Raw genomic sequence first — 27965 nt, 5'->3', positions numbered from 1 at the left:
TTAATAAATTATAAAAGTCCCTAAACAATTTTTTTATTAATAAAAATAATAGTGACAATTGTTGAAGTAGTCCGATATTTATATTTTTATTCTAATCTAAATATATTATAGCTTACAAAAGCACATCGACAAGGCCGCATTTAGGAATTGTGTCGCTTGGGTACTCAATTTTGCTACCCCCAATAACCTTTTTATTTTTCTCTATTTTTAAAGTATCGCAATATTTTTATTAGAATGTGAAATAAAAAGGTCTTCTACCTATAATATATATGATGCCATATTTTAGGGCCACTTAGGAAACTTATACAGTGCCCCCTTAAATGCGGTCCTACCATAGTTAAATTAAAACCTTAATTTTTTTTTTAATCTGTTCAATAACTCAATTATTTAGAGGGGTTTAAACGTGTATTTTATCAACACTTTTTTTTTTCTAATTTGTTCCACGAATTTTTGGTTTTAATAAAGCTTATGAAGGGGGCTTAGACTTTACTCCCGTTAAAAAATAATGACTTTCACTACTATAACTGAATATATAGTGCTGTATTAGAGTTAAAATTTTCCTTTTTATTAATCAACAGTCTTTAAATTACACTTGCATAGTGCTGTAAAAGTTGAAACAAAATATTAACATTTTAATAAAGTTACTTAAAGGGACCTAATTTAAATCTAAAAATGATATAATTAGGTATTTCATTGATAATCAGGAGTATTGTTAGAGGATTAACTGAGCTAGCAACCACTACTTTGATTTTTAGTGGACCTAGATGTTTTTGTTCAAAATATAATAATTATTTATAAAAATAAAAAATCTTTAACAAGAAAATATACAATTAAAAATATAAGCTTTTAATAAAAAATTTTCATTGATTATTATAACGATTTGTTTAATTTAAAAACATTTTTTTTGTAATATTCTTTTTCATTATTAAAGTTTGTTGTCATTTGTTAATTAAAAATGTATACATATAATTTAATGACTTTTAACATTTACACAATTTTAAAATTATACTAAATGTAGAATAATGTCGTACTAGTTTATTTATTGGATTTTTATTTTTATTTTAAGACAGTATTTATTAAAACCGTCTTATTAATGTTCAAAAAATTATATTTTGATCTTCGTTTAACAATAAGTTGTAATTAGGAGGCCAGAGTGGTAAGCAGTAGTACGCAGGTGACATATTTAAATACAATTCACCGTTGGCGCTACTACTTAGCACTCTAATCTCTAGACGACGTGTTCAAAAAAAAATTATAATTCTATGTCAAATTATCAAACGTATCTTGTCCTGCAACATAAAAAAATGAATCAATACACATTATTAATTCTTAAGACTAAAGTCCAAGTATAATTTATACGAGTTAAATTGAACACTATCAGTTTTACACTGGCTGTAAAGTAGTGAATGTTCTTCGATTTAACTACTTAGAAAAACTGACGACGTAAAACAAATTTTATTAAAATTTACAACACAAAAGATCTTTTTAGATATGTGTTTACAGATAATTGGTGATACGTGGCAGTATGGTGAAACGATTCGTACTTAAAGCTCATGTTGTAACAGATGTACTACACGCGCTTCGTTTAGAGTAAATAAAAAATAAACCAAATTTTTATGTCATGTATGTACCTATTAATAACATGTTCTGAATAATTTTTTTATGTACATTAATTAAAAATTTTCGACTTAAAAATCAATTATATTATATTTTAAGAAAATTTGAAAGCATTTAAATACCACCATAATATAGATGAGCCCATGGATACTCGAGAACTAATGGGAAATACACAAAAAACTATACTTCTATTGTTTTAAAGAAATTATCTTGCATTAGTTGTAGGACTCAATTACTAAAAGTATTAAATTAATTAGATATCATTATGATTGACGGTATACAGCCGTCAAAATTTTAGCAATGGTAATTATAATACGCTACTATGTACATGTCGTATTGTCTTTTAAATATATAAAGCAGTAGTTTAAACGGCAGATGACAAATAATTGACCTTATTAACTGTGAATGAATGTAGTAGCATAACTTGAATGTGTATACACAGAGGTTAGTACCAATATATCAGTACGGTTTTTGAAGAATCTGTTCGAGTACGTTAAAAATGAAGTCAAAAGCTAGTGTTCTACGTAATTATTATAACAGTTGTATACTAAAAAAAATATATTCATATGCAAATTGTTATCGACAACATCGCCAAATCGTCAAAATATTGGAAACAATAACGTAATTGAACTCAATATGAAAATTACCACTATTAGTAGTTAATATTACAACAAAAATACCGATAAACTTTGGAGTAAAACTCGAGAAAAATATGCGATTTTTTATATGAATCTATTTATAATAATTTTAAGGAGGCAGTTTTCTTTTTCAAATAATCATTAGTGTTATATTTAGTTATAATTTGATTGTTAATCTTCTATCGATAGAATTCCATGATAATTGTAATGAAAAAAACTCTTGCTCCAAAAACATATAAATGAATGATTTTTATTGAAATTGGCAAAGATTTTAAATAACGACTTCATTATAAATTCATTAAATAATAAATGTTATTTTTACGAGTGAGCTGTATAAATAATAATTACAGTTTCTAATTGACAGGACTATCTTAGTTGTTTTTAAAAAATGTTCACCGAATGACAAGAGAGACCTACAAAAATTTAATTAATTTTTAAATTTGTTGTTAGTTTCTACTGTTAATAACCACTGTAAATTATCCGTGCCATACATCCGAATCTTAATAAAAGGTCCAAGTATTCGTCTAATGTTTACATTGTCGCTGTGCTTTTACTAACAACCGAACGTTTCAATTTGAACGTACTCCATGTACGACTTCGTTACGGCTATCAAATTTGTATGAAATACTTTATGCACAGGGCTATTATTGTGATTATATTATCCATATACGGGGTCTCTACATGGTGTATAATATATTATATTATTAATACAACACAGGATGCTGTTAGTTAAAGGGGCGAGTGCATCCAAATTAATATTAAATAACACATTATACAAAGTATACACATCATGTATAGTGTATGTGTACAAGTGAAGGTTTTATGTGTAGCCGGGTGTCCCTATACTGTGGTGCGGGTCCATTTAACGGGCAATTCACAGCAATATAATAAATGTTTATGAATAGCTAGTCATTTATCCCCAACTGTCACCAAGTACACGTATACGACGGTAGTTTCCTCTTTATAATAATTTTTAATAAATTTTGATTTCAGTCATTATTATTTTATTATTACGTTAAATTATAGTTTACACAATTTACCGCAGTGTTATTATCCAAGATTAGGATAGGGGATACTATTATATAAATTGTAATCTATCCTATACCCGCATTGAATAAGTTTATGCGAAAAATTAAAATTATACTTTTTATAAAAAAATAATTTTTATTTTAACGAGTGTTAACATCTAATTAAAAGTGCACTAGTCAAAAAATACTACCTGATTTGTTTTTATCAGGAAAATTTTAGAATATGCCCGATTATTAAATTAACGTTTCATTTTTAAATTATTAGCGATATTAAATTTTTTGAAATATTAATTTTTAGATTTTTAGAGCTTAAAAAATTATTTAATTATTAATAAGTGTCAGAATGCCCAATGACCAGCTATTTGGTTAAAACTAAATATTCCCATTTGATGTTACTTTTAGTGTTAAAAATAACCGTGCTAAATGTGTTTCTTTTCACGGATTTAAATAAAAATATTGTATCTATGTTTTTAAAAAATCCATAAGAGTATATATTGAAGGAAAGAAATTATGACTAGTAAAACTCCTCTAGAGTATTGCCGTTAAACACAATTAGAAAAACTGCATAAAATAATGATAACCTGTTGCAACTCTAAAAATCAAAGTAAAATTTAAAAGCCGTAATCGTTTGGCTACAATCAGGTTAATTACAATTACAGGTCCAAATTTTTTTTCCCATCGACATTTTGGCAATTAGTGATGCAGAGGAAAATTTTTTGGTGGGTATAATGAAATAAAAGAAGGGTATTAAAAAAATGATGTGTCACACCTTGAGTCTAATAAAAAAATTTGGTTCCTATGCCACAAATAATTATAATCAAAATGTTTAAAAATACTTATTGTTTAAAAAAAAATGTATGCAAAAATAAACTGAATTCAAGTAATTTATCTTAATATACATTCAAAATTAACGATAAACATCCAAAAAAATAATTCAATATATTAACGAATTACTTTTAAGTTTTGTGGTTATCTGAAATACTGTAATTATGTGCATGTGTTTTTGAAATATGGCTACTGGAAAATAATACTATACAAAGGGGAAATTTTAAACATACGAGAAAAATAGGAGAGAGCAGTTGTTACAGATGCAAATTATTAAAATTGAGATGTTATAATTTTAAATTTGAATAGCGCTATGATAATCATACGATTCAATAGATAAATTAATGCTCCAAATATCTTGTGACTATATTGATTACATTATACCAATATCAAAAATTATTTACATTTTTATGTTTTTGCGAGTTAATAATAAAATTGTATAGCTATTTTATTTTTATTTTGCTGACCAAATGTATTAGGTATTATATTTAATCATTAGAACATGTTATTTTATTTATTTTGAAATTATAAAAATAATTTTATTATTTGAGTGATAACGTTATAAACGAAAACTTTCTATATGAGACTAGTTGTACCAAAGCAATTTATTAAAATATATTTATTATTCAAAAAGAAAAAAATGCATTTTTTAGTTGATTTAATAAAGTTAGATGCCTACTTAGATAACGCGATGGAAAATATCTATAAATAAATATAAAAATACTGAAGCTAAGTTATTTTCAAGTGGAATAATAAAATTGCATAAAATGTCATTTCATTTTTCACTTTGGCATCGATCTATTATTCGACACCTTCTTAATCTCCCTTGATTCATCATTTAAACAATCTCATTTAATGTATTAATATTCTTAATTTTCGTTTAATTCCTATTATCATTACAACTATATTCATCTTTTTTAGTGCTACTGCACTATATAGATCTTCTTATATTATTATTATTTCTTTTTTTTGTAAGTTGTTCTATTAATTTATTGTAATCATTATAGTCTATCCGTTAAATGTAATATGTGTACTCTTTTGTATATATGTTTTAGAATTTTAATTAGTTCCAGTACAATATTTTTTTTTTGTAATAAAAATATGAATTTATTTATTATAAAATTAAATTATACTTTTATCAATTCATAAAAATGTAGATTACTGTGGCGAAAAAATGTATAAAAATAAAAATCCTCTCTCCCCTATACGTTTACTAATATACAAGTAGACCAAATAAAAGAGAAATAGGTAGTGTCAAGTATAATTTAGAAAAGCTACAGAACTACGTATGTTTTGCTAACAACCTCTGTTGTTAAATTAATTGTGTTTTAACGTTGTGACGACATTAAATCAATTATTTAGTTAAAGACTATTTTTTTTCATCAATTTTTATTTGAAGTATTTTTATGAAATTATATGCAAAAAAAAATTTTTGATCGGGACATCCAATGTTCAAAAAGCCTCTCTCAAAAAAAAAGTTAGAATTTTACACTGGGCGTAAAGTTTAAGTGCCTAAAATAACAGTTGATAAGAAAAAAAAGATTATAACAAAAAATTATCGTAATTCCTATATTATTTTAATGAATAAGTTTTAAATAAGTTAAAACCCGTTTTTATAATATTTTAGATCAATAATTATCAAAAAAATTAAATTAATAAATTATTATTTATGCGATAATTTCTTATCATGTTATATACATATTTAAATACATATAATTTATATTATATATTTAAAAATTTTAAAACATTAATTTAGGTCAGCTAGTTTTTGTTATTTTATAAATTAATCTAATTGAGTAAGTAAAATTAAAATTGAATCGTTTTGCAAATATTTATTATGTAAAATAAAAATGCATAAAAAAACTAAAATATTTATTTGTTTTAACCAAAAAATTTAAATTATTAAAACTTCTATAATCTAATTATTACCTATATTAAAAATATAATGGAAGTAGATTTTTCGTAATACGAAATAAAAAAATAGTGCAACAAAGTTGTGACATTATATTAAACGTGATGCTTACTGATTTACTCAATTGCTGTATTCGTATGTCCAAGTCCAATTATTATTGATGATGTAAATAATGTAATTATTGAAGCACATGTAACTTCTAAAACTATTTCATATTTTATAAATATGTTATAGAACTCTTGTATCCCTTTTTTCGTGCCTGTAGAGTAAATGGGTGTGCTATCCATAAGCAAGTGAACAACCGAATGGCGTTCTATTCGATTTTTACTAAAGAAGAAAAAATACCAAACAATGTGTCACTAATTAACAGCTGTGACAGGTATATGCACTATTATACTGTACAGATATACATACACATGCAATAGGTGAACAGATACAGATGACATTTAACAATATACCTGAACAACGTCGCCGACATCAGCTTACCACACATAACGTAAGCGACTATAATAATAGCGACTATCCTCTTATGATGTTTCTCCCTCATTTTTTTCATTCAATACACTTTGTTTTAATTTTCTAGTATAAACAGAGATTCCAACTCATTCCATACCCATTTGTGGTAGTTATTGAATATTTTAAATAAATACTAACATACTTGAAAACTTGAAATGCCAATTTCTATTTGTAACATAATATTCAAAATCAGTATTGTGATGGAAACCCAAATGTGTAAATACATAACTAACAGGATTTAATTAGTTTATTGACCATTGTATAAATATTTAGATAATGTAAAAATCACACTTTAAAATTATAATTTAAAATATTTTGTGTAATATTTAACAAATTATTCTTATAAAGGAGTGTTATGATGAATCAAATTTTATAGTTAAACTATTGAGTCATCATTAGAAAATGAAATAATATTATACATTTTTAAGAACAATTTTTAGTAACATATTATTTCTGTCTGAATAAGTAAGAATATAAATTAATATCCTCCACTGGATAGTAATTTTTACTGGTAATTATTTTATCGGATCACTAATCTGTTATTGCCATTTTTACCCTATGAATTTTGAGTTTTTCGAACAAGAGTGATAGTTTTAACGTCTTAGCCAAAAAATGTCTAAGGTTTCTGGAACACATAAATATGAAATAGTTGAAGGTCAAAACACTTAACCCTTTAACTACGCCTCTGAATAGATTGGTGCTTCCTCAGTAATGTTACACTAGAACCGCCACTGCAAAAAAAAAGATCATTTTAGTCAAAATTTAATACAATCACCTCATTTACTATTTAGAAAAAATGTTGACTCAAAACACCTAAAAATATTTAAAAAAAAAAATTAAGAATATGCGTAGGCATATAAACGAAGGAGACGAGTCCATACTTATAATTTATGCTTTCATCTTAATACTAACTGCTTGGGTTCGGCTACCCTTATCCTAAACTTTCACTTGACACGATCACCCACATCATCTACTCTCAAATCAACCGTAAATTTTTTTTTCTTATAATATAGACTCTATATAAAATTTGTGTCTTGGATCAAAATTTAAATTACGACAGTAGCCACAATACATTTTTCCAAGAAATATTTGAATTTGTTCTTAACACTATATCAAAGGGGCTTAGGGGCAATTTACCTGGACAGTGAGAAATAATTAAAGGCAGGCGTTTCTGACATATGATTGATAAAAATTATAACCATTTCTTTGAAATGTATAAAAAATGTTTTCATTTATATCTATGAGTGGATGTATTGTTATGTATACCAAAAAGTATTATAGATGCTAAGAATAATGCAAAATGCGTTAATATAATAATGTCCTTTTTTTCAAAAATTTTTCTAAGAAATTTTAGGAAGTAGGAAGTGTTTTTTTCTTTAACTAGGGTTTAAAATTTCTAATACATACGTTTCTATACAGAGTGCTTAATTATATTTTATTAAAGGAAAATTTAATAAGGCATTTTAAAATTGGTCGTGTTGTAGACGATTCCATAATTACTTATTATTGTTTAAATCTTTAACCTATATTTATTCACAATATTATTGAGTGAACATCTTAAAATTATAATTTTAATATATTTTTTACTTGTGTTTTACTAAAATAATAATTTCTAAAAATATTTCTATATATATGAACACTTGTTTGTCTTAAACGAATTATGAGAATACCGCACACATGTCAATGTTTTTTTATTTACTTAGATTCCGAAACTTGTTAGAACTTTACACTACACATGAAAACTTATTAATAAAAATGTAATTTTTGTTAAAAATTACATTAAGTCTGATTTTAAGTAAATACGAATTCATATTAAAAAAGGTTGAGTTATTGAGCATTTACAAACAAATAAATTACTGAGAAGTATACATTGTTTTCTTATTCCAAAAAATACCACATTTTATCCAGATGTAGGTATGATTTTCTCGAAAAAAAAAATTATGATGTAAAAATAATATGCTTTGTTTAAATATATTATAGTCACATAACAAATACTAACACGTAGCTACAAAAGGATTTTGTCAGAGGGAAAGAGGAATATTCATGGTTAGGCAAATAACGTGTTCTGGCATTTATGTTAATGCTTAATGAATGCGGTCTTATTCATTAAACTCATTGCATGTAGGAACCATTTAGAAATCATATTTTTAATAATTTTTCCTAATATTTTCACATAATTTCTACACAAGTGAAATGAAAGATTTTGCACATAGAGAAGTACTATTTTCCTTACTGAATACTCTGCATATACAATGTGATTTTTTTTTTAAATGATATCTTCCATTTCTTTTTTAATGAAAAATTTTTCCATAAAAATATACTGATTGAAATTTAATTTATTTTTATAAATAATTGTAAAAATCAAGTTTATTATTAGAAAAAATTATTACTAAAGATAGATTTTAGGGGTAACTTTCGAAAATATAATGGGAACTCATTATTTTTTTATTATTATTAAATGAAGAATGGTTTAAATAAAAATTTGATTCGTCGTTATCCAGTTTATATTATTACTTTTTGAGTTATTATAATTTTTAGTTATAGGCGAGAAGGGTACGGAACATTGAAGAATTCTCAACTGTGCGTTATGGTAAAAATAGAGCGTCGCTAATCAATACCTTGTTCTTCACTTTTTCTATATTTTTAAATGTATATTAAATCTATGATACTATTTACTAAAGCGCCCCAGTAGTATCAGTCCAGATATTTGCTTGTGATATTGCCACTAAAGGTCAATTATTCTTTATTTTTTATTGAACAATAGTTATTGTGATTTTTAAGAGAAACTATCCATCAAATAAATAGTACTTCCATATTTATACGCTAATTTATTAACATAATATCTATTTTTTTAGAATACTCTGATTATTAAGAAAAAATAAAATAAAATTAAATAGGTTATCTTTTTGAACGATACAAATGTATTGTTCCACAATTCAAAATTAGATGAAATTTTACTGTATAAATACGTATTTTATTATCATATAATTTCTCAGAATATATACAATAATTTTTTTAATTCTTGAATTTACAGTATAAATTAAATTTGTGATAAGTTGTTATTTATACTGACAACATTTAAAGATTATAAAATAAATATGAATTTATGTGTTGATCCATACACTTTTCAATAAGTTATAGCATTATAAAGTTAAAAATGTAAAAAATAAAATCGNCCATACATTTTTCAATAAGTTATAGCATTATAAAGTTAAAAATGTAAAAAATAAAATCGAAAATTTTCACACAAAAATAGCATTTGGTAGCCATTTTCACCGTGAAGACAAAATAAAGTCTGAAATTGTTTTTTTTCCATAATAAAGTATACTACATTATCTTTAATTTAAGATATATATAAAAGTGTCAGACTTTCCGGAACACTTTCAAAAGTTAAGTTGAAAAAGTTCTACTTTCTATATGCATTTTTTAGATTTGAACCCCCCTCGTATATAGGGAATTGGTCCGGTTTAAAAAAACAGTATGTCAAATAAAAGATGTATATAAATACTACTCCTCATGAAAAAATTGTACTGATCCATACATTTTTCAAAAAGTTATAACATAATAAAGTTAAAAATGTAAAAAATAAAATCGAGAATTTTCACACAATATTAGCATTCGGTAGTCATTTTAACCATGAAGACAAAATAAAGTCCGAAATTGTTTTTTTTCATAATAATGTACATTACATTAGCTTTAATTTAAGATATATATAAAAGTGTAACACTTTCATAAGTTAAATAGAAAAAGGTAATTTTTTGTGAAAAAGTTGTCATTTTAAATCCCCCTCTGTGGGCAAGTAAAGGGTCAGATTTATAAAAAAAATATACCAAATGATAAATAAAGACATCAAGGATCTGTAAAAAAAAAAAGTTATTTTGATTTGCTCATTTTTTTAAAAAGTTATGGTAGTTTTAAGTAAAAAAATTGAAAAAAATTCGAAATTTACCGATTTAAAAAATCGTAATTTTTTGGGGTATTTTCACTAATTACGAGGAACGAGGGCAAATTTTTCAATTTGTTGAGGGTAATGTCTTCAACTAGGTACGATTTGTGATCTTTTAACGTATAGTTGAAAGAAATTGATTCGGCAAGAGCTGAGAAAAAGTGGTAACAGACACAAAAAAAAAAAACATAGTAAAACCAATACTTTCTCAGCTTCGCATCGAAGCTAAAATGGATAATAAAAATTGTAAAATTAACACATTTTATGAACATTTATTTTAAAAATATCAGATATTTTAATTTCAATAATATATAATTATTTTATATTGTATGTTATATATTATGTATTGTATGTTAAAAAATAAATTTCCAAATTTCAATAGAATACAAACAAATTTTGAAATTTCACTTATACTACCAGAACACGAAATTAAAGTTTTAATTGTACTTGTCTTTTCAGTATTCGCATCATGTTTATTAAAACAAGAGTCGCTATTTAGTTGATAATTGCCTGTAAGCGATTCTTCTCAAAATTAAGTTTATGGCTATTAAGATAAGGGTCAATTTTTTCGAGTTCGACAGCAGACGATTCCTCTATGGAAATGTTGATTTTTTGATCACTAAAACTATTGTCAACTTTTCTATGCTCGTCAATAGTCGATGTTTCTTCCTCAACATTAAGATCGTTATTGTCAAGATATAAGATGCTCTTTTTATGTTTATCGGTAGTCAGTTTTCCCTTATTTGCGATAAGTTCATGGCTATTAAAACAAAAACTACTGTTTTCTTGTTCGCCACTTCATTCTCAACATTAAATTTACAGCTACCAAGACAAGTTTTACTCTTTTTACTCTTTCTAAATATTTTTATTATGTCTATAAAAACTATCGTTAAAATCACATTCACTATTTTTTTTCGCCATAGTATTTGCTGTATTCATTTTTTCTTCTTTTTGAAATAATTTTTGCTCTAGCTTACTTTCCATTCCATTTTTTATGTGTCTTCTTAATATTTTATAATTATAATCATAAAAATTTTCCTACAAGTTTTTAAGAGTATTTTCTGATACAGATTTGTAAGAAAACACTCTAAGATATTAGGTGGAGAGAATTTTTTTATCTCAACGGTACAAAATGTATTAAGTTTTAAGGCAAAATATTTTTTTAAATATTTGATTTCACAGTCCGCATAAACTCCATTGTAGAAGGTTGGGTATTCATTTTTTAAAAAAATATTTTCTCAACTTCACATCGAAGCTAAAATGAGTAAATGGAAGTAGCAATGGCATAGCTATGGTGGAGGGCTATAGTACTCCCCATTGTCCAATTATTACTTTAAACTGAAGCTTATAGTAGATAGGTTTTTTTAACAATTAGTTAGTTTACTAACTCACTATTATACACCATATTAAAAAAAGAAAACTAATCAAAAATAGTATACTGTAATATATACTATAATCTTTTAAAAATTTATTTATAACATTAACTGATTTTTTATGATTAATAGTATAATTTTTAAATGTACATAGTGTTACACCTGAATTAATTTCGTTATTTATAAGAAATTTTGTTAATAACAATTTTCAACATAAAAATTAATTATCCTCTTTCACAAATAATTTCTACTACACTAGGTTCCATCAGCACTGGGCTTAAGCATCTATGAACTGAACTGCTCAATATTTCATCCAATAACAGATGTACCAAACTAAAAAAATATATTATGAGGTACATTATTTTGTAGTAATGTAAATATTAGAATGCTTATAACTTTACTTTTCATCAGATACAAATCTCCACAAGTACAATTGTAAATAATGAATATCCACTTGCATTTGTTGAAGACCATATCTATTGAAAGTTTTTAATCTAACACATTCTAAGAGAGTCTAAAAATAAAATAAATATGTATTTAAATTTTTGTATAATAAAATAAGTTCATACTTTAAGGCTTATTTTAATAATTCCAGTTGTAATTGATACTCTAGAAAATTGAACCGGTGAAAATATATCAATTCTTTCAGAAAAGAGACGATTAATAGCAGAAAACGTTTGAGTATTAGTTGCAGTACCACCAGATGACCAAGCTCTTATATGCCTAGACATTTGAGTTCTACGACTGGAATCACTACTTCTATCAGTTCTTGCACCTTCTTCAAATAATTCTCCAACCTATTAATAGTAATAAAATAATTAATTTCTTTATTTTATTTTTAAGTTTAAATATATATATATATATATGTAGTATAATTAAAAATAAAAAAAACATTTAAAATTTTAGTTACTATTTTTTTTTTAATGTAAATTACTTGGCTATCTACAGCAGTTATTTCTTCAACAACACGTTTCATTACAGCGCGTACTGTTCTTGGTTCTAAACTGTGAAGCCAATCTCTGGTTTCAATAGATTTTTTTAACATCTGAAAAGTATAAAAAAATTATTTGATAAATAAAACCAATCTAGTCTCTTACAATGTTATTTACTTGAGAGATTGATAATCCTTCAACACGAACATAATAATTGACTAGATTTTGTGCAACAGAAAGCATGTCTTGAGCAAGCTCAATTTCTGTACTTAATGGATAAGTATTCTTACTTTTGCTATCAGAATATTTATTTATTTCATAGGTTTCATCTACTAGTTGTAACTAAATAATTTAAAATGTATAGATTAAACAATAATTTTTAATTTATCACAAATATTTTATTATAATATTAGAATAATTCATTAAAGATATTGTAATAAACAAAAAAAAAAAATCAAACTATAATAAAAAAACCAGCAAAGTATGGTCAAAGTACAGTGGGGACATGGCATAGTTGGGTCAAGTATAGATTTAATCTGACAGTGATTAAAATCACTATCATAAAAAACAATTTGATGCAAATCTGTAGATAGTATTTAATTTAAAAAATTAGTGGAGTATTCCAAAAGCTATATTNATTTATCTTAAAAAATTTGAATAATTAACAAAAAAATGAATAATAATGAACAAAAAACCCAGCACAGGGGGGTCGCGGCACAGTGGTGACGTGGTATAGATGGATGAAGTATAATATCTGACAGTGATTAAAATCACTATCAAAAAAAAACGCTTCGATGCAAATCTTTAGATAGTGTTTAATTTTAAAAAATTGGTGGACTATTCCAAAAGCTTCATAAACTGCTAGTTCCTTATTAATGTCCTGATTAAGATAAAGTATGTTAAATGAAAAAGGGATTATTAAAAAATAGTATTTCCCATAAAAAAATTATATTGATCAATACACTTTTCAATAAGTTACAGCATTATAAAGTTAAAAATGTAAAAAATAAAATCGATAATTTTCACACAATAATAGCATTTGGTAGCCATTTTCACCGTGAAAACAAAATAAAGTCTGAAATTGTTTTTTTTCATGATAAAGTATATTACATTAGCTTTAATTTAAAATATATATAAAAGTGTCAGACCTCCCGGAACATTTTCAAAAGTCAAGTTGAAAAAATTAATTTTTTGTGAAAAAGTTGTCATTTTAAATTCCCCCCTGTAAGCAGGTAAAAAGTCAGATTTATAAAAAAAATATACCAAATGAAAGGTAATGATATTATGCATCTATATAAAAAAGAATTATATTGATATGTTTATTTTTGAAAAAATTATGGCACTTTTAAGTAAAAAAAATTGAAAAATTTTAGAAAATTAGCAATTTTTAAATTCGTAATTTTTTAGGAGGTTTCCCCCATTTACGGGGAACGAGGGAATTTTTTTCAATTTTTGAGGGTAATGTCTTCGACTAGATACGATTTGTGATCTTTTGACGTATCATTGAAAGAAATTGGTTCGGTGAGAGCTGAGAAAAAGTGGTAACAGACACATAAAAAAAAAAAAAAAAACACATCTTAGTAAGATCAATACCTTCTCAGCTTCGCATCGAAGCTAAAAAGTATGTCAAATGAAAGAGATATATATATAATAGTATTTATCATAAAAAAATTGTATTGATCCATATATTTTTCAAAAAATTATAGCATTATAAAATTAAAATTGTAAAATATAAAATCGAGAATTTAAACACAATAATTGCATAGGATAGCCATTTTCACTATGAAGACAAAATAAAGTATATTACATAAGCTTCAATTTAAGGTATATATAAAAGTGTCAGTATTTTCAGAACATTTTCAAAAGTTAATTTTTTGTGAAAAAGTTGTCATTTTGAAACACCCTGAAGGCTGGTAAAAGGTCAAATGATCACAAAAATAAATCAAATGATAGGTAAATACCTAAGGTATTTATAAAAAAAATATTACATTGATTTGCACATTTTTAAAAAATTATAGCAGTTTTAAGAAAATTTTTTTTTAAAAATTAGCGATTTTTAAATTTGATTTCCAAAAAAATTAACGGGGAACGAGGGAATTTTTTTCTATTTTTGAGAGTAATGTCTTCGACTAGATACAATTTGTGATCTTTTGACATATCATTGAATGCAATCGGTTCGATGAGAGCTGAGGAAAAGTGGTTACCGACACACAAATTTTTTTTTTTAAAAACGCAGTAAAATTAACAGCTTTCTTTCCATCGAAGCCAAAAAATAATTCCTATATTTTTTATTCATTAATATTAAGAATTTACTTTTAATACCCAATTTTTAAACAGATAGGATATTATAAATTTAACTTGGAAATTATTTAACATATATTATTACTCAAATTTACTTTTATTACGGAAATAATTTCCTGGTAAATTATAATTTATAATAATAATATACAATTAAAAACATACCAAATAATGAATACCAGATGATTGATATTCAAGACACATTTTTGTAAGTAGTATAAAAATAAAAGGTGGAGGACAAGGTGTATGAATGTTAAATGAAAGAGCTGTAGAAGACAGATAATGTAAAAATCCGACAACGAGGCCTTCACGGACATTGTCTATACAGATAGTTTTTCTTAATACACTTTTTGATGAAAATGATACATCAGGTTCCAGAAAGGCCTAAACATTAATTATTAAAAATAAATAAAATATGAAAAAAACATTTATTACAATATTTAATTGAAATAATTTATTAATAATTTTTATTTCATTTATCATGAAATATATATCTTTTTAATTAAAACTCTGAAAAATATGTAAAATTCAGAGATTAAATATTTTTAAGTCTTATAGTTTATTTTATATAAACACTAATATATTGATCTTCAAAAAATTATCAAATATGTTTTTCTTTACCAAGATGATAATCTTCTTATTTCAGTTGTTGAACTTATTTCTTTCTGTTTATTTAGTGGTGTTTAACATATTTTTATAACTTACTTATATTTTTTGAAAAGGGCTATGGTAAGCACTGTTTTCAATGCGTGATAAAAAAATTTATTAAAAGGTAGTATATTTTGAAGCAAGACATCTTTATTTTTGTAATAAAAGTCACTTACACAGTTACAGAACAATAACATATGACTAAAGAAGGGCTTAGATGAGCTGGTCCTATCTAAACTTATGTTTGCTTAGGTTTAGTCTTTCCCAAATACAAAAAATAACTATTTTTAAAAGTATCAAAAAAATCATTATGCATGACAAAAATAAAAATTTAATTTAGTAACATTAAATTAGTTATATTATAAATTAAAAAAATTCTAAGTATGAAATATTACTCATAGTAGCAAAGAGTAGTTAATGAAGAAATCCTAAAGTTTTTTATTGAAACAACTCGTAAAAATGGTCTCTAAAATTTAAAAATATGCTTCATGTTTATTCAATGATACTACTCTTGTAGTAATATTTTTATGTTACCACCAATAGTAGAAAAGACCTGAATCAAAATTGTATAACCACATAAATGTGTAACATTAAATTATACCATCAGTACCATATAATTTCTGGTATAACCTCATACTAAAGATTGCTAATCTTTAAAATTGTAAAAATAATTTTTAATTTATGCTTACAGATAAATCTTGCAAAATTCCCTTGACTTTTTCTATGACATCTGAAGTTAATGAAGCTAGAGAATCTGAAGCAAATACCCCTATATTGGGTTTTTGTAATGAAACCAATGATTGTCTAACTGCTGCTAATTTGTCATTAAAATTTGCTTTTAGCATTGCCAAATGTAGTTTACATTGTCGTCTAGCAGCAAAAATTATGACATCAATTGCACTTCTAAAAATTACAATAAAAAAATTTATAATTATAAATTTTCAAGTATTTACAAAATAACCAACAATGTATAATCTTTATATGAAAATAATTTTCCAATAGCTTGTAATTTTCTATAAAATCTGTCCAATGCTCTCACTAAAATTGCTGTGTCACTAGTGTTTTTATCTATGTAAAGTTGAACAATTTCTAAATAACGAGTCATATTATCATCCACAAATATATTTAACTGATTAACAGTTCTATCAGTCTCTTCATTAATATCACTAAAACAATGATACTTATCAGTATTAAATATTTATGGCATACAAATTTCATAATGTAGAACACTATTGTGTAAAGATTTCATAATAAATAAAATCTACTTCAACAAACTAAATAAATCAAAAAATTATTTCATTATTTCATAATCTAAAAATATGAAATTTAGTAATCTTTAAAATATTTTAGTTTCTATATCATCATTTCTAAGATTTTAATAATTTTACATAATTATCAGTAAAATAATTTCATTTTATTTTAATTTAGCTCTATTAAGAAAAGCACCTTTTTTTAATTTCATACATTTATTGTATCATAATAATTTAATTTTTGTTTTTGACCAAAGTGTAAGTGTGATTAATGACCAAGAATTCGGTGAAAAAAAATATCATTATGAATATAAAGTTTTTAATTCAATTTAATCTCCTTTTTGTGCAGAAAAGAAAAGTAGTTAATTGTGATACTTTAGACATTAGCTATATTAGTTTTCTATGCTACTAATAAATACTAAACAAATTTTAAATACTTTGTTGTTAATTTTTCTAAAAACATATCGTTATATGATGCAATAACTAAACATAATTGACTAAGGAATGTGTCACTTCCCAAATCAATGAACTCAATCATGTCCTAAAGAATACAAAAAATATTTATAGTTGTTTGTAAAAAATTAGTTTTTAGTAAGTTTACTTGGTTTAAATTTTCCACTTGCAATTCTAAGACATCTAGATATTCATAGAGCCTAGTTTTTAAATGAAGCAAAAATTCTTTACACAAAGTTTGAACAGGTTCATCGAGTTGAAGTAATAAATCAACAGATTTTGCTAATTCTTTTCCAGATATCTATAATTTTTCAAAAATAAATAATTTAATTAAAAACAATAAATGTTTCTCAAAAACTGAAAACATTTTCAAAATTTGAAATGAAAAAAAAAAATTGAGATCATTTTTCCTTTGTTCAAAATTTTCTTATACTTAAACTTTTTAATTGAATTTAATTATACAAGGTGCCTAACAAAAATAATAAATAAATAAATAAACACATCATGGTAAAATTAATACCTTCAAGGTTTTCATTGAAGCTAAAATAAATGAAGATATTTACAGTATCTTAGAAGTTCTATCTTACTCACATCTTTATCCCTTAAGTGACTATACAAAATAATTTTTAATTTCTCTACTATATCATTGCAATCTTTCAAAATTCCTTTAAGAGATTCTTGATTACTATATTGTGTTAAAACTCGCCGTGCATGTAAATACTCTTGCACTACCTAAACAACATATTATAAAAATAAAATTTAAATCTCATAATTTTTCCTATAATAATTTCTCAGGGGAAAGAAGTATTAATTTTAAACTTTTAATTAAAAATGGTATCTTACTTGAGTATAATCTGTTTTTTCTAATAACTTATTTAAAGTAGTAGGAAGAGTATAAACAAACTGAAACCGTTTTAATAATTTATGAGTGTCAGAAAGTTTTGTTATTTCTTCTCTATTTGCCTAAAAATCAAATCATACTAAACAACAAAAAATGATAAAATATTACAATAAAAAATATTTACATGCAGAGATGATGTAATAATATCTGAAGACTTGGTAATATCATCCATTTTTGATAATAGAATTTCCATATCCCCTTCTAAATTTCTGAAGTCATTTTTCATCTAAAGGATAAATATGTTTTTAATGTAAATACGTCATAATTTTTTTTTGAATATAACTATATCAAATATACAGAGTTATATAGGGTTTAGCTACAGTACTAAGATTCCACAACTTAGGTATGTGGGCTATGGGTAATGACACTGTAGAACATGGTAAAATACTAAAAGAAATAGACCAGAGTATATTAGGATATCCCTCAGAGAGTATCAAACATGTTCTCTAAAATAACATCCTCTACAAAGTTGAGATCTTAACATGTAGAAAATGAAACATAAATTACCCAACTAGGAAATGAGGGTTTGTAATTTATATAAACTGCTCCAAGAAATCAGGAAAGGTAGGTGTTGTCATTTGGGTATTAAAACCTCATATAAATATCAGCATATCAATGGACAAAACACTCTCTGCGATACAAATAGAGGCAATGGCAATACTAGTAGGGGCCCAGAACCTGCTAATATTTAAAAAAAGAGAAACATAACTATCTTAAGCGATAGTCAAGCTCTGAAGACACTTAGTATTAAATAGGTGACTTAAAAGCTAGTCATTATATCATGCAGGGTCACTTTAGAATCACTAGCACAATTTTTTAAAGTTACATTAGCAATGGTACCAGGACACAGTGGTGCGTCCGGTAATAAAAAAACAGACTTTCTAGCGAGAAAAAATGTTCATTAAGTCTCACAGTGTACTACTGAGCGATTTTAATAACATAACTAAATATCAAATAAGCACTTTGACTGGACCTATGACAAAACACAGTAATCTGCTTAAGTATCTATAAACAATGGAAGTGATAGAATAACGAAAATAATAAATCAAAAATTTGGTATGTTCAAATCTCATATACATCAATTTAAATAAATAAATAAAATATATTTACAATTTTATATTATGAATACAATGTTTCTAATATTGTAAATTTACTTTTCCAATTGTATCAGTAGCCAATATAAATTTATTATAATTTTCATACACTAGTGTTTTCATATCAGAATGTAGTGATTGTATATCTTGATGAATTTCTTTTTCGTGATCCATTACTTGCCTTAAATTAGATTCCTGAAATAAAAATAACTTAAATTGTTTTTATACACCAATAAAATAAACAATAAATTACAATACCTTAAGTACTTTTTTAACATACATATCAGCATTAAAACACACACCATTAATATCAAAAGGACTTTCTGATTTTACATCCATTTGTAATTTTTAATTCGTCAACTATAATTTACTATTTTATTGTGTATTAATTATATATTAAAGCATTTAAAAGCTTCATCAGATTTGTATTTCCTATTAAATTTAATTTATATATTTATATTTTACAATATAATAGAAAATATAAATTGAATTTAATAAATTACACTCATTTATAAATCAAGAACTTTAACTATATTTATTTTCCTAGTAGTTTTGTAAGTTCCAATTATTTAGTTCTGTAATTATTCAATAAAAATTGTGTAAAAAACTAAATTATGGCGATTGCCACGAACTGATAATGTTCCGACATCGTAAACAATTCCTCCGAATACATTTATCCCAACAACAATTACTGCGAATATCTGTTTACAAAAATTTGGATTTTACAACGACGATAATTACTCTGAATCTCCTATTTAATTTATTGCTCTAAATGAAATTTACTGTGAAAATCGATAATTCACGAAATTGAATAATAAAGTTATCACAATCCGGAATAGATGAATATCGTAGTAATATATATAATTAACATAAAATAGTGTTATAATTGTTTACTGTCTATTAACAAATAATTATTACAATAAAGGCCTTCGAAGTGTATCCGACTTTTGAAACGATAGATATTTTAAGGTAAGGAAGAGGGCTTTAAATTAAAACAGCCCCAGGGAGATAAGATTTCAATTTTCGTACTTTAAGTCATTATTACCTCTCCTTATTAGCGTCTGTTATTAAATCTTTAACTTTTTATTAGTTATCGTATTTTCATTTATTTTAAAATATATTGATAGAATTCGGCATTTAACAAGTGTTTTATAAGGGTATTTGGTACCCCACTCTCTAAAACTGCCATTCCAATTGGTCATGTATGAATTCAAACAATAATATTTGACTTAGTATCATTTCATTGAGTAAAAGTGGACAAGTCAACAAAATTAATTTTATGCAGTCTGAATTTGATCTTATTATTGGTCGCAAACCGAAAAGACTCGAGGGGGCTTAGTATCCAAAAATTCTGTCATAGCCCCCCGAAAATAAAATAATTTATATTCCTTGTTGTATAGGAATATTTTTTAAAAATAAAAAATATTTAAAAAGTTTTTTAATACATGCAGTAATATTATAATGGCTGCTTTTACATGGAAAAACATGTTTTATTAACATTAAAAATATGTTAATCAAACATTTTTAAAATATTTAGCTTCGATGCGAAGCTAAGAAGGTATTAATTTAACAATAAAGTTTTTATTTTTTTTATGTCTGTCGCTACTTTTTCTCAGCTCGCGCAGGACCGATTTTGATGAACAATACTTGACGTATTTTTATTAACTTTTCCTCGGCTCTCATAGAACTGATTTCTTTTAACGATACGTCAAAAGATAACAAATCGTATCTAGCCGAAGACATTACCCTCAAAAATAGAAAAAAATTCCCTCATTCCCCGTTAAAGGGGGAAATCCCCCCAAAAATTACAAATTTAAAAATCGATAATTTTCAAAATTTTTTCAATTTTTTTTCTTAAAACTTTTTCAAAAATGTCCAAATCAATATAATTTTTTTTTATAGATACGTTAGGTATTTACCTGTCATTTAAGATATTTTTGTGAACATTTGACCTTTTACTAGCCTTCAGGGTATGTTTCAAATTGGCAACTTTTTCAACTTATCTTTTGAAAGTGTTTCGGAAATACTGACACTTGTATATACAGGGTGGCCCACCACTCACTGACAACTTAAATAACTTTTGATCCAGTTAATATTTTTAGTTGATTTTTTTTTTAATAATAGTTATACGTTAGGTCTATAGCTATATCTCAATAATTAATTTTTTTACATTTTATTAAAAATATTAATTATTTTTAAATTTTAAATAAAATGTAAAAAAAAAATCTAAGATAGCTATTTTGTAGAGTAGAATTTAAGAAAAATTTTAGTAAAAAAATATCTTATTAATATTCAGTAGTAAATATTCTGTAGCGTTTTGAAGTTTGTAAAAATTTGAATTTTCATGTACTATTTTACGGTTATAAACATTGAAATACGTATTGAGAAAAGGACAGAAGAAAACGCTATCTTTTCAATATACTTTTGAATGAGAGTGATAAGTAATAATTGCCTTATCTAATTTCTTATCATGGTATTAATGCCATGTTTGTAATGTATACACACTATCATCATATGTATACACAGTAATCATGAAAAGATAGCGTTTTCTTCTGTCCTTTTCTCAATACGTTCTCAATGTTTATAATCGTCAAAATAGTACATGAAAATTCAAATTTTTACAAACTTCAAAACGCTACAGAATATTTACTACTGAATATTAATAAGATATTTTTTTACTAAAATTTTTCTTAAATTCTACTCTACAAAATAGCTATCTTAGATTTTTTTTTTACATTTTATTTAAAATTTAAAAATAATTAATATTTTTAATAAAATGTAAAAAAATTAATTATTGAGATATAGCTATAGACCTAACGTATAACTATTATTTAAAAAAAAAATCAACTAAAAATATTAACTGGATCAAAAGTTATTTAAGTTGTCAGTGAGTGGTGGGCCACCCTGTATATATATATATATATATATATACAGGGTGGCCCACCACTCACTGACAACTTAAATAACTTTTGATCCAGTTAATATTTTTAGTTGATTTTTTTTTTAAATAATAGTTATACGTTAGGTCTATAGCTATATCTCAATAATTAATTTTTTTACATTTTATTAAAAATATTAATTATTTTTAAATTTTAAATAAAATGTAAAAAAAAAATCTAAGATAGCTATTTTGTAGAGTAGAATTTAAGAAAAATTTTAGTAAAAAAATATCTTATTAATATTCAGTAGTAAATATTCTGTAGCGTTTTGAAGTTTGTGAAAATTTGAATTTTCATGTACTATTTTACGGTATTAAACATTGAAATACGTATTGAGAAAAGGACAGAAGAAAACGCTATCTTTTCATGATTACTGTGTATACATATGATGATAGTGTGTATACATTACAAACTTGGCATAAATACCATGATAAGAAATTAGATAAGGCAATTATTACTTATCACTCTCATTCAAAAGTATATTGAAAAGATAGCGTTTTCTTCTGTCCTTTTCTCAATACGTATTTCAATGTTTAATACCGTAAAATAATACATGAAAATTCAAATTTTCACAAACTTCAAAACGCTACAGAATATTTACTACTGAATATTAATAAGATATTTTTTTACTAAAATTTTTCTTAAATTTTACTCTAAAAATAGCTATCTTAGATTTTTTTTTTACATTTTATTTAAAATTTAAAAATAATTAATATTTTTAATAAAATGTAAAAAAATTAATTATTGAGATATAGCTATAGACCTAACGTATAACTATTTTTTTAAAAAAAAAAATCAACTAAAAATATTAACTGGATCAAAAGTTATTTAAGTTGTCAGTGAGTGGTGGGCCACTCTGTATACATTAAATTAAAGCTTATGTAATATACTTTAAAAAACAATAGTGAGTAAATAGGTTAGTAAGTCTAATAAAATACAATAAAGGTTAATTAATAAATGGTTGACTGTATATAACAGCAATAAAACTAAGAAAAAAAAATATATAATATACCATTATATTTACCACACCATAAAGGTTATAAAAAAAGTTCTCTTATAAAAGGTCTGTTTTTAAAATTTGTGACAACTAGAGCAAAAGTAATTGTGATAATATCACAACTGATATCATAATAAAATTTACAATACTCTTTGTTCTGTCAAAGAGAATTGTCATTAAATTTTAGTTTATTAAGAGTCAATTCGAGCCCATAACAAGCGAAAATACTGAGTGCCCCGACCAGAGGTGTTTTCGAGTCGGTGGCATAACACTTTCAACAATACGTAAAAGATCACAAATCGTACCTAGTTGAAGACATTACCCTCAACAAATTGAAAAATTTGCCCTCGTTCCTCGTAATTAGTGAAAATCCCCCAAAAAATTACGATTTTTTAAATCGGTAAATTTCGAATTTTTTTCAATTTTTTTACTTAAAACTACCATAACTTTTTAAAAAAATGAGCAAATCAAAATAACTTTTTTTTTTTACAGATCCTTGATGTCTTTATTTATCATTTGGTATATTTTTTTTATAAATCTGACCCTTTACTTGCCCACAGAGGGGGATTTAAAATGACAACTTTTTCACAAAAAATTACCTTTTTCTATTTAACTTATGAAAGTGTTACACTTTTATATATATCTTAAATTAAAGCTAATGTAATGTACATTATTATGAAAAAAAAACAATTTCGGACTTTATTTTGTCTTCATGGTTAAAATGACTACCAAATGCTATTTTTGTGTGAAAATTTTCGATTTTATTTTTTTAGATTTTTAACTTTATAATGCTATAACTTATTGAAAAGTGTATGGATCAACACAATTTTTTTTTATGAGAAATAATATTTATCTCCCTTTTTCATTTGACATACTTTTTCTAGATCAGGATATTAATAAGGAAATATCAGATCATGTAGCTTTTGGAATAATCCAGCAATTTTTTAAAATTAAACATTATATAAAGATTTGCATCGAAGCATTTTTTTGATAGTGATTTTAATTACAGTCAGATATCATTATACTTGATCCACGTATGTCACGTCACCACTGTGCCGCGACCCCCTGTGCTGGGTTTTTTATTTTGAAACCTTAGGTAATTTCCTTTTATTTGATATAATTTTTTTTGAAAATCTAACACTTATTCTACTCACAGGGGGAGATTTAAAATAGCAACTTTTTTACAAAAACTAACTTTTTCAACTTAACTTTTGAAAATGTTCCGGAAATATTCACAATTTTATTTGAACTTAAATTAAAGCTTATATTATATAGTTTACTATGAAAAAAAAAAAAATTCAAAATATACATTTTCTTCTTGGTGAAAATGAAAACCGTATTCAAAAATATGCAATTTTTGTATTGAAATTCTGGGTTTTGTATTATATATTATTTTAAAATATCTTACAAGGGGAATACACTGATTTTCATGAATATTATATAATTTAATGGACATAGAATAAAGTTCATAAGACATAAGAAATTAAACTTATTAAAATTTTTTTACTTTTTTAAAGTCGAAAAAGTAATTTTTAAATTTGAGTTAGTTTAAATTCTTAATTTTATCACGCGATGAAGGTAACAAACAGTTGCCGAATCGGTAACACTTATGTATTTCACGTTTAGGATACAAGGTTCGAATCCGCCTGCGAATGTTAATAATTTGCATTTTTTTTTGAGTTAGAAAAAAATGTTCAAATCATTTGATTTTTATCTCATTTAGATTCAATAAATAATAAGGATCCCATCACTATAGTCTCCCCTCGTGAAAAGAAATTTCTTATTCATGTTAATGTTATTTTACTATGTGGTTTTTTTTGTGGCTACGATTTATTTTGCCAACCCTCAATTAACCTACTTTTTTCAACGATATGTCAAATGATTACAATTCGTATTTAGTTGAAGATATTACCCTCAAAAATTGAAAAAAAAAATCCCTTAATCAAATAAAAAGTACCTTAAACAGCTTTATCCATAAAAATTTACAATACTAAATTATTAAATATCAATTTTATACAAAGTTGAATCGCTTTAATAGATATTCATAAATTATACTTATAAATCAACTACTAATTAGGAATAATGATAGAAATAGGAGTTAACTTTGCTATTAAAATAATCTACCAATTTCTTAAAATTAAACATTGTCTACTGATTTGCATCGAAGCGTTTTTTATAATAGTGATTTTAATCACTGTCGGATATCATTTATACTGGACCCAACTATACCACAACCTTACTGTGCTGAGTATTTTTAATTTTGAAATGGATCTTTCTACGTCTGAGGTAGTAAGTGGTACATATTTAAAATACAATAAATCGTTCCCCTACCATTTCTTCAGGTAGACTTAGATTTTAAATGTCATCTTCTCTGCCGTTTAAAACATTAAAAATGTTACAAATAATATCATACCCAACATCAAAAACATTTTTTAATTTGTTCTAAATTTTAATACTGTAGCGCCTTTCTACTTTTATAAATTGTACGACAATTTCAAGCCCTTCATTTAATGGAATACTTTGTTCTTAAAATCATTTGATCGCTAGCGGCAGGTAATCAAAGTTTGATTTAACGTAAATTAGATTGGCCTCTAATGATTGGAGTTTAAATATATGTTTAGATTTTTTTATATCTTCAGAATCATTTTCATTAAATGATTCAACTAAGCGTTTCAAAGTATCAAAATGTGTACAGTAGTGCGACGCAGCTGATAACTAATTTCCCACCATTAATGATGGATGCTGGAGGTAATGGTATATTAGGAGCTTCAGTTAAAAGTGTTTACTTTATATTAGTATTTTCGAAAAAATTTTTTTACATTAGCCACTAAATTGTCAACATTTTTTCAATGAAAACTTTGGCTGCACGATGAAAGGCATTTGTTAAAGAAGTGAGATGAATCATTTTTGTGTAAAAAAATTGAAGAATACGAGCAGACTTTTTATGTACAGCCGGCTTCGTTTACATATAACATCGTCATATTGTATTCCCTTAATAACATAATAATAACTATTTGTCAAATGTTTTACAAATAGTACTATTACTAGAGATGGAAAGTTTAGTTCATTTCTGTGAATAGTTCATTAGTTCATAGTTCATTCAAGTGAATAGTTCAAATGAACTATTCTTAAGTTCACTAATTTTATTGATCATGCTGATATTGTTTGGCAATGAACTATTCATTTTATCACTATTAGTATAGCAGTACACAGTTCAGTTGTAGTTCACACTACTTATGGGCAATTAAGTTATAAACTAACCCTTAACCTGAACATCATAAACTAAGAAAAAATTATTATTAATACCCTCATGGCTCATGTTATCATTATCACCTAATTCAAGGTAGATATACTGACCAGTAGTCTTAAGTTAAATCAGAAATTTGATCTAATATTTTTACATAGTATGAATTTATTTTATTGTTAAACAGTTAAAAACCCTGTAACATTTTAACAATATAATTTATTTGTTATCTAATTGTAAACAGCTATTAACCATTTACAGTATTTCGAACAACGAACCACAAAGAATTTTTAAAGAAGTTCGCGAACTATTTCATTTATACATTGCTACCAATTTTTTTCGAACTGTGAACTGTTAAGTTACAGGTACTGAAACAGTTCAGAATAGTTCATCTAAGTGAATAGTTCAAATGAACTATTCGTTCACGAACTTAACATCTCTAACTATGATTCGCTTTATTAAGTTCTTTGATATTTAACAATAATATTTTGCCAAAAGAATCATGCAAAAGTGTTCCAGTTATTGTACTTAATATGTATCCCCTCAACATCTGTTGTATCGTCCATAAATATCCATATTTTGTTACCGATCATTTTTTAGCTTCGATGCGAAGCTGAGAAGGTATTGGTTTTACTAAGATGTGTTTTTTTTTTTTTTTTTTGTGTCTGTTACCACTTTTTCTCAGCTCTCACCGAACGGATTTCTTTCAACGATACGTCAAAAGATCACAAATCGTATCTAGTCGAAGACATTACCCTTCAAAATTGAAAAAATTTCCCTCGTACCCCGTAAATGGGGGAAACCTCCAAAAAAATTACAATTTTAAAAATCGATTATTTTCGAAATTTTTTCAATTTTTTTTACTAAAAACTGCCGTAACTTTTTCAAAAATGAACATATNNNNTTTTAGCTTCGATGCGAAGCTGAGAAGGTATTGGTTTTACTATGATGTGTTTTTTTTTTTTTGTGTCTGTTACCACTTTTTCTCAGCTCTCACCGAACGGATTTCTTTCAACGATACGTCAAAAGATCACAAATCGTATCTAGTCGAAGACATTACCCTTAAAAATTGAAAAAATTTCCTTTGTTCCTCGTAAATGGGGGAAACCTCCTAAAAAATTACGAATTTAAAAATCGCTAATTTTCTAAAATTTTTCAATTTTTAGCTTCGATGCGAAGCTGAGAAGGTATTAATTTTACTATGATGTGTTTTTTTATTTTTTTATTTTTTTCTGTGAACGCTCAATCTCAGCTCTCGCTGGACCGATTTTGATGAACAATATGTCAAAAGATCACAAATCGTATCTAGTCGAAGACATTACCCTCAAAAATTGAAAAAAATTCCCTCGTTCCC

General features: G+C 25.3%; 1 protein-coding gene across 2 annotated transcripts; it reads right to left on the bottom strand.

The window, feature by feature from the left end:
• Positions 1–11911: 11911 nt before the first annotated feature.
• LOC126900674 (vacuolar protein sorting-associated protein 51 homolog) lies at positions 11912–19975 on the bottom strand. 2 transcript variants are annotated; one of them, XM_050676562.1, is made up of 15 exons: positions 19690–19971; positions 19492–19626; positions 18462–18563; positions 18280–18399; positions 18028–18168; positions 17585–17737; positions 17421–17524; positions 16699–16899; positions 16423–16636; positions 15251–15469; positions 12965–13129; positions 12790–12900; positions 12425–12652; positions 12257–12369; positions 11912–12188 (listed from the first exon to the last, which is right to left on the bottom strand). In XM_050676562.1, the coding sequence occupies exons 1-15, from the start codon at positions 19768–19770 to the stop codon at positions 12080–12082; spliced, it is 2196 nt and encodes a 731-aa protein (XP_050532519.1). In that variant the 5' UTR covers positions 19771–19971; the 3' UTR covers positions 11912–12079. The 2 variants fall into 2 exon arrangements, with proteins under 2 accessions (XP_050532519.1, XP_050532520.1); XM_050676563.1 differs by lacking the exon at positions 15251–15469 and having other exon boundaries at positions 19690–19975.
• Between the last annotated feature and the right edge of the window lie 7990 nt (positions 19976–27965).

The sequence above is a fragment of the Daktulosphaira vitifoliae genome, unplaced genomic scaffold (assembly GCF_025091365.1).
Source record: "Daktulosphaira vitifoliae isolate Bord-2020 unplaced genomic scaffold, ASM2509136v1 Scaffold_3, whole genome shotgun sequence".
NCBI lineage: Eukaryota > Metazoa > Arthropoda > Insecta > Hemiptera > Phylloxeridae > Daktulosphaira > Daktulosphaira vitifoliae.
This window is presented reverse-complemented; position numbering and strand designations above follow the sequence as displayed.

Coding starts and splice junctions, on each gene's coding strand:
- LOC126900674 (XM_050676562.1), bottom strand. CDS start 19,770: ATGGATGTAAAATCAGAAAGTCCTTTTGATATTAATGGTGTGTGTTTT. Junction 12,901..12,964: donor AAGGATTATCAATCTCTCAA/GTAAATAACATT, acceptor TATACTTTTCAG/ATGTTAAAAAAATCTATTGA. Junction 12,653..12,789: donor TAACTGCTGTAGATAGCCAA/GTAATTTACATT, acceptor TACTATTAATAG/GTTGGAGAATTATTTGAAGA.